Source organism: Myotis davidii, unplaced genomic scaffold (assembly GCF_000327345.1).
Source record: "Myotis davidii unplaced genomic scaffold, ASM32734v1 scaffold909, whole genome shotgun sequence".
In the NCBI taxonomy this organism is placed as follows: Eukaryota; Metazoa; Chordata; class Mammalia; order Chiroptera; family Vespertilionidae; genus Myotis; species Myotis davidii.
The window spans coordinates 435963-444030 of NW_006299490.1; the positions used below are offsets into that span (position 1 = coordinate 435963).

The window sequence follows — 8068 nt, forward strand, 5'->3', positions numbered from 1 at the left end:
GATCAAGAGCCAGTGGTCCAGGATTGTGAGAGGGATGTTCGACTGCCCTGGGATCAGGCCTAAACTGGCAGTTGGACATTCCCTGAGGGGTCCTGGATTGGAGAGTATGCAGGCTGGGCTGAAGGGACCCCACCCCATGCATGAATTTCGTGCACTGGGCCACTAGTCCTATATAATAAAAGGCTAATATGCAAACAGACTGAACAACCGATTGCTATGAAGTGCTCTGACCACAAGGGGGCGTGCGCGGAACATGGCGTGTGTTGGCCACAGTGGGATGGTGGAGAAGGTGTGTGGGGGGCACCAGATGAAGGCAGGGTGCCGGTCGATGTCATCGGGGTGAGTCTCTGGTAGTTACTGAAAATTCTTTGCTCCTGCCCATGGCGGTCCTGCCTGGCGCTTGCACCTGCTGATGGCGCTGGCCCCACCGTTCACACCCACTGCCGGCCCCGATCACTTGGCGCTGTCAGCTGGTGTGAGTGTTGGTTGCCGGCCCAATCTTCCCCCTCAGGGCTTCTCCACCTCTCCCTGCTCCTGAGGAGAGATCGGGGCCGGCAGCCGCCACTCGCACCAGCTGCCTGGCGCCAGTCCCAATCGCTCAGCACTATCAGTGGGTGTGAGTGGTGCTACTGGCTGTTATCACCCCTGAGGGCTTCTCCACTTCCCCCTACTCCTGAGGGGTGATCAGGGCAGCAGCTGCTGCTCACACCCACTGACAGTGCCAGCCCCGCTCGCACCTGCTGCTGGCACTGGACTCAATCGCTCTGTGCCTTCAGCGGGTGTGAGCCGGGCCAGTGCCGTCAGCGTGTGGGAATGAGGCTGCCAGCAGACAAGAGACTGGGGGTTGTGGTGGGAGGGGCCAGGTGGGTCCAGGGAGGATGGGCTGAGACCCACACCTGTGCCTACCGCAGCCTCACAGCCCACAGTTCAAGGTGCATGAATTCGTGCACTGAGCCCCTAGTTTGTTTATTATTGAGAATGAGGATATACATACTAATACTATAAAATAAATTTCTAAGAGACAAGGAATTCACACACAGATTCAAATACAGTGAATCACACACACACACTTAAGTAATTCAGTAATTCTCCATAAGAACAGGGAAATAGAAGACATACTTACACTACCCTCAGCCAAAGCAGAAATAACATTTCCAAGAGCAGAAAGTGACTTGTTGATGTTCTTAGCTTCATCCAGCACAGCACCTTCAGCTCCAGTTTTACTAACCTATCCATAAGATTAAAAAAAAAATTTAAGTTTAAAACGAATTTTTGAATTTTCTACAAAGTTCAGAAGTCATCAATAATCAGCAAAAAAAAAAGAAAAGCTTCATGACTTTATTTGCCAAGTGTTTACTCTCAGTTACCACTATTTCTCAAGTATTATTCTTTTGAGAACTTGGTTAAATAACTATCTGCATAACAAGAACGTAATTAAAAGAGACACCAAATTTTATTTTTAGTTTTCGCTCTTCAAAATAACCAATTTACATGTGTATTTATATTTTACTAATTTGTTAGTACCCTTTGCTACATCACAAAAGAGGAACCTTTTAAAATTTGTTAGAGCATAATGTTTGTTGTTGATGGAACTGTTAGAAAACAGAGACTGAATTTAAATATATAAGCAAACTTGCTTCTTTTAAAAAAATGTAAAATACATATATTAAGTATAGGATAGTATAATATGTTGCAATGTTGGTGGGAGAAATGGCCTCTCAGAATATGCAAACTGGAGACAGGCTTAAAAGGATGGATGTAAGACTTTGAGTAGTAGCAAATAGGTACATTATTCTAATCAGAAGAAACAAAATTAGTGAAATAGCAAAAATGGTCATAGAGGTTAATATTAAAACATTTGAATTTATTTTGAAATAAACTAAAGATTATATAGGACTGTAAAAATGAAATAATCAGCCCTGGCAAGTATTCAGTAGTTAGAGCATCGGCCTGCAGACGAAAGGGCCGTGGGTTTGTTTTCTGGTCAAGGGCATGTACCTCAGTTGCAGGTTAAATTCCTGTCCCTGGTCAGGGCTCGAGTAGGAGGCAACAAATTAATGTGTCTCTCTCGAGTGAGTCTCTCTCTCTCTCTCTCTCTCTTCCCCCTTTCCCCCCTCCCTTCTCCTTTCTACTCTCTCTAAAAATCAATAGAAAAAATGTCCTCACTCCTGAATGAGAATTTAAAAAAAAAAAAGAAAAATAATCATCCAAAGGAAAGAAATAAGTACACCCAAAGTAGAAAGGACTAAAGGATAGTTACCAGTTTTCACAGGGAGCCCTTTGCCAATATGGATAAAAAGAAAACCAAAAATAAGGAGGATACCTAGTAAAATTTATAATGACATAAGCTACACAAATCCTTAATAAAAACATACATCTTAAGTCAAAGGTAACACCTACTGGTTGAACTGGACTATAGTCCAAATAACAGTGATTTGAACTAATTATTTAGTTTATGTAATCATAAAGTATCGACATCGATGCTTGCAACTCTCAAAAATGCTTAGATATGTAAAAATATTTACCTTTTCACTACCCGCTAAATCAACCAGATAAAGTTTTCCACTCAGCTTTTGCTCCGTTTGTGTGTTCTCTTGTTTTACATTAATAAGAAATATACTGTGACTTCTAGAGCTATGTTCATTCATATCTGCAATGAAATTACACAACTATAAATAAACATGGCTTTCCTTTACCAATAATTTCTAAAGCATTAGCATAAAAATCTCACAACTAATCAGCTTGATAAAGATAATTTAAGGCAGTTTTGTACCTTAACTAGTGTTAATAAGTATTTGACTTACTTGTAACTGCTACATGTCTGTTGGATTTTCCTTCATCTATGGTATCCATAACTTCATCTGGACTACATACAAAACGCTCTGTGCAACCCTATAAAATAATTTTAAGTATGTTGATATCCTTATAAATTTTTATTTCAGTGCTTTCCTAAATAATCATTCTATATTATTTTAACAGTACCTTTACATAGGGAACACGGTTTTTATCTTCATGAACTGAAAGGTTGGTCTTTGAAACTGAAAAAAAGAAATAATATTAGCAACACTTTCCTAAACTCTAACACTGGCTATGAAATTCAATTGTCTCCTTCCCAAATCAGCTTGATAATAATAGGTTAACTTTAAAAATATGAAAAGGTCACTATTAAAATAAGACCATATAGAAATAGGAGATTTATATAGAAACCAATGCAGCAATATAGAATTTTAGGTCCAGTCCAACCTCTACCTACCGCCCACATGTTGAAAATGAAAACATTAAGCTAGAGTGGTTCAATGGTTTGCCCCAAAACAATGGTGATGGCAGGAGTGGGACTGCTGGCAGACAGGGGACCGGGGCTACGTGGAAAGGGCCAAGTAGGGGCGTGGAGGATGGGCTGAGACACGCCCCTGTGCCCACCACAGCCTCGAGGCCCACAGTTCCTTTCAAGGTGCATGAATTTGTGCACTGGGCCCCCAGTCTATAATAATAAAAGCAAAATATGCTAATTGGACCAGATGTCCTTCCAGACAAAGCCAAGGCTGGGAGGGAAGCCAGGTCCCAGGTGCCTGGCGGCAGCCAGAGGGACACCCGGGTCCCAGGTGCCAGAGGGAAGCTGGTGCCAGCAGCTGGGGGAAGGCCTACTCTTGCACAAATTTCATGCATCAGGCTTCTAATCCTATATAATAAAAGCCTAATATGCAAATTGTCCCCTTGACCAGGAGTTTGCTCGATATGATGCGTGCTGACCACAGAGGGGTAGGGGGATGGGAGGAATGGAACATGGCTGGCGTTGGCGATGCGGCGCTGCAGCGGGTGGCAATAGAGGTGCTGCTGGCCCCAATGAGAGTGGGACTATGGTGGGATGGTGGAGCAGGTGAGTGGGTGGCGCCAGGCCAAAGCAGATGCAAGCGGGGCCCAATCGCCCGCAGACAGCGACCAGTGGTGGTGGCAGCTCCCAGATGCTGAGGGAGCCGGGAGGGGGGCGTGCGGGAGCTTGGGGGCCCAGAGGTCAGCTGGGACCTGCCCTTCCACTCCAGACACTCGCGCTTCGATCACCGGCCAGGCCTAGGAACCGCACCCGTGCATGAATTTTTGTGCACTGGGACTCTAGTGTATCTAACTAATTGACAGCTGATGGAAAACCAGAACTCAGGATCTCTAACTCGAGTTCAAAGCTCTAATTAGTACTTAAGAAGCATCGATAAAGTGCTGCTTTAAATAAGTTACTCCCATGTGTCAAATGACATTTAGTTAAAACTTTAAAAGAAAAAATATTAAATGTCTGTTTCCTATAACTTAAGTCAATTTCATATAGGTTAGCTTAAAAATGGTCTCACATCTACTATTAAAAAAAAAATAATAATAGCTCTGGCCAATGTTTCTTAGTGGTTAGAGCGTCAGTCCACACACTGAAGGGTCTTGGGTTCAATTCCCAGTCAAGGGCACTTACCTGGGTTGCAGGTTTGATCCCTGGCCCTGGTCTGGGCAAGTGCAGGAGGCAACCAATCAATGAATCTCCCTTACATTGATATTTCTGCCCCTCCCCAACCCCCCGCCACTTTCTCTAAAGATCAATGGAAAAATATCCTCATTTGAATATTAACAAACCAAACCAAACCAACAAACAAAAAGAACACATGCTATTTTAAAATAAGTAAAGGGTAAGAAGCTAACTTACCATCTAATAGGTCCCTTATCTTATCCAAATAAATTTCAAAATATGAAACCTAAAAGGCAAATAAATAAAGGAAAGAAGATCAACCAATTAAAGGTATAAAATAATTTATTCACTTACTCATTAATATTGAAGAGTGAGTGCCAGACATAAACTAAGGGGACAGAGTTATCAATAACAACTCAGCCATAGTTCATATTCTAATCATAAGAGCTAATTTCACTAACCTGCTTATATAACTAAAAAGCAATTTCCATTATGTATCTTCATCTAATATGAACTAGATTAGAGAAGTAAGAACCTTCAAGTTCCATAGTAAAACAAATTCCTTTATTTTACAGAGAAGGAAAATAAGGCAAAAGAGACTTGGCTAACTTGTTTAAGGTTATCTAATGACAAATGAATTAACTATATCTATTCATAAAATAATTCTCAAATACTTTAAAATGTTTTAAAAATAAAATTAGCATTTATTACTTTTTAGAACAGAATTATTCTAGATATAAAATAAAATACAACCTTTCCCCAAGGATTTTACCTTAATATGAAATTCCAAATTTTCATCCATGGAATAAATATAATTAAAAATATCTTGCACTATTCTTGGAATAATTCCCATGCCTTCTGGATCATGAAGTTTTCCCTAAACAGAAAACAAGACTAGATTTCTTCAATAAATTGTAAAGTATGAATTAAAATTCAAAATTTCAATGTATAATTATAGTCAATAGAGAACAGGAATTGTAATGATTGTCATTTTTTGGTGAAAATGGCTCTATAAGGATCTAAAAAACCCAATTCTACAATTTACATATTTTTGTAAGTTACATATAAATATTGTATATAAATACATATACAAACTTAGGTAAGTTACATATAGAACTGTATAACCACATGGGTTACCAATTAATCTTAGCCTTTTATTTAATCCTTAGATTTAGGTTATTCACATTTGTAAACGATCATCTTCTATGAAAAGTTTCTAGCTTCTTTATATATCTGCACTGTTCCTTCTACTTCAAGTCAAATTCCTGGATATGCTAAATGTCCTTGTTCTCAGACTTTATGAAAATGAGTTAACAGAATTAAATAAGCTGTCACTTAACTTTATACAGTAAGCTCAGATAAATGATAAAAGCAGATGCTCTGTAGCAGCAGCAAAAGCTCTGTAACAGCTCTTCTTCTAAAAGCAAAGCTCAAACATGTCTACATCTACTAATAACAGCAATGATAATTATGGAAACGTTCTTATCAGAAAAGAATGGCAGTTATAGGGGGAGGAAGGGACCAAGGAGAGGAGTAAGAAAGGGAATTAAATTACCTGGTCAATTAAATTACCTGAGTAGAATTGAAAACACACAAACATTCAAATTTTCCCATTATGAAGTAATGGAAAATTCTTGTTTAATTCTAAAATGTTCATAATTTCATGGTTATGATAATTGATAAAAGAAAGCTAGATATGATTTAAAATATATAACATCACTATTCAAACTCAAGAAAGAACCAGGTTCTATCAATGAAGTTATTCATGTACTACCATGTGACAGAAAGCAAAGAATAAATAAGGAGAATAAATAAATTAAGCATGGCTAAGTTATTTCACAAATAATGACTGAATGTTCTGTCTGTACTGCAAACTATATCCAAGTACACACTACAAAATGTTACCTCCATTGTGTGTGTCTTCCCAGACGATGTCTGTCCATATGCAAATATTGTTCCGTTGTATCCCTCAAGTACATCTATAAGATAGTAAGAGACTTTATACTTTAGGGAACTCTTTTCCTTAAGTAAAATTCTTAAGAAATTACGTAATGTTAGGAAATATTCTTAAAAAATGCACACACACACACTAAACCTATTCCTTATCCATGCATAAACATAATAAAATATTCATGGGAAGAATGGTAAGGAAGATTTCAGATTTTCTTTATGCTAATATGAAAGTAAAAATTTAGTACATGAAAGATTTATAAAGACATTAAAGAAAATAAATAATATATTTAATAGTAACTTTCTTAGTGACGACAAATCTAAGCAATTACTTTCTCTCCAGCCCAGATTACTTTCTATGGTTAACAAGAAACAAATTTTTAAAAAAATATATATTTTATTGATTTTTTACAGAGAGGAAGGGAGAGGGATAGAGAGTTAGACACATCAATGAGAGAGAAATATCGACCAGCTGCCTCCTGTACACCCCCTACTAGGGATGTGCCCGCAACCAAGGTACATGCCCTTGACCGGAATCGAACCTGGGACCCTTCAGTCCACAGGCCGATGCTCCAGCCACTGAGCCAAACCAGCCACGGCACAAGAAACAAATTTTATATTCTGTTGCTAAAATCATTTATGTCAGTGTACATCTCAAATGTAGGAAGTAAGTCTTTGTTCTTGTCATGACATCTGTATGCTAAAGCTTTATATGACCTAAAAGAAAAATAATGTTCTGTCTATTTACAATGCAGATATGAATGAGTTTTAGAAATAGGATTAATGATTGGAGGTTAAATCTCACAAACCTATACATTCCTCATATACAAAGTATAACAAGCCCAGTCCTGCCCTCAAAATCAGTTATTAGAAAGTTTCCTGTGAAATTAAAAACATACTTTCTAGCCCTTTGTTTATCCCAAATCTATTAACATCTAAGTATTTTCCTCCGATAGGATGAAGGGGGGGGGAAGAATAAAGTAAATAAGAAGATGAACTTTCGATTTCATTTTCAGCGATTCAGTTTGTTCTGTCTTGGTGACAAGGAAAATATTATGAAATTATATTCTACTCTAAAGGAAGCCTAAGCAAAGAGAAGCCTCTGTTGTAAATAGGAGATGGTAACAGTGAAAAGTAAATTTGTCAACAAGCCAATCCTTGTTTTTTCAACTGATTTTTTTTTAAAGGGGTAAAAGTTGTTCCAACGTTGGACACAACTAACAAAGTAAGACATTGCCCTCTTGCAATCCGGGACCCTCAGGGGATGTCAGACTGCCCGTTTTGGCCAGGTCCCCACAGTCCAGGCTGAGGGACCCCACCGACGCATAGATTGGGCCTCTAGTATGCATATAAGATCTTTGGTTAATCTATTCCCACCCTTCCCCCTCTCCTCTTCCCTCTGAGATTAATCAGTCTGTTCCATGTTTCCATGCATGTGCATTGAGCGTCTGCTGCTTGGTGATCAGTGTGCGTCATAGCTACTGGTGGAATGGTTGTTTAGACTTTTATATATAGAGACTAGGGGCCCGGTGCACGAAATTCGTGCACTGGGTGTGTGTGTGTGGGGGGGGGGAGTGTCCCTCAGCCCAGCCTGCCCCCTCTCACATACTGGGAGCCCTCAGGCGTTGACCCCCATCACCCTCCAATCGCAGGATCGGCCCCTTGCCCAGGCCT

At 39.4% G+C, this 8068-nt stretch overlaps 1 protein-coding gene across 2 annotated transcripts in view; it reads right to left on the bottom strand.

Moving 5' to 3' along the window:
- The window catches only part of KIF5B (kinesin family member 5B), a 79029-nt gene that overhangs the window by 26040 nt on the left and 44921 nt on the right, over positions 1–8068 (bottom strand). Inside the window, exons 3-9 of one of the 2 annotated variants that reach the window (XM_006775191.2) lie at positions 6350–6423; positions 5217–5321; positions 4682–4730; positions 2983–3038; positions 2805–2892; positions 2526–2650; positions 1124–1228 (exon numbers count right to left, since the gene is read on the bottom strand). In XM_006775191.2, coding sequence (XP_006775254.1) covers positions 1124–1228; positions 2526–2650; positions 2805–2892; positions 2983–3038; positions 4682–4730; positions 5217–5321; positions 6350–6423 — 602 coding nt within the window. Of the gene's footprint in view, positions 1–1123; positions 1229–2525; positions 2651–2804; positions 2893–2982; positions 3039–4681; positions 4731–5216; positions 5339–6349; positions 6424–8068 lie in introns of those variants that run through there. The other variant, XM_015571425.1, reaches the window with a different exon arrangement.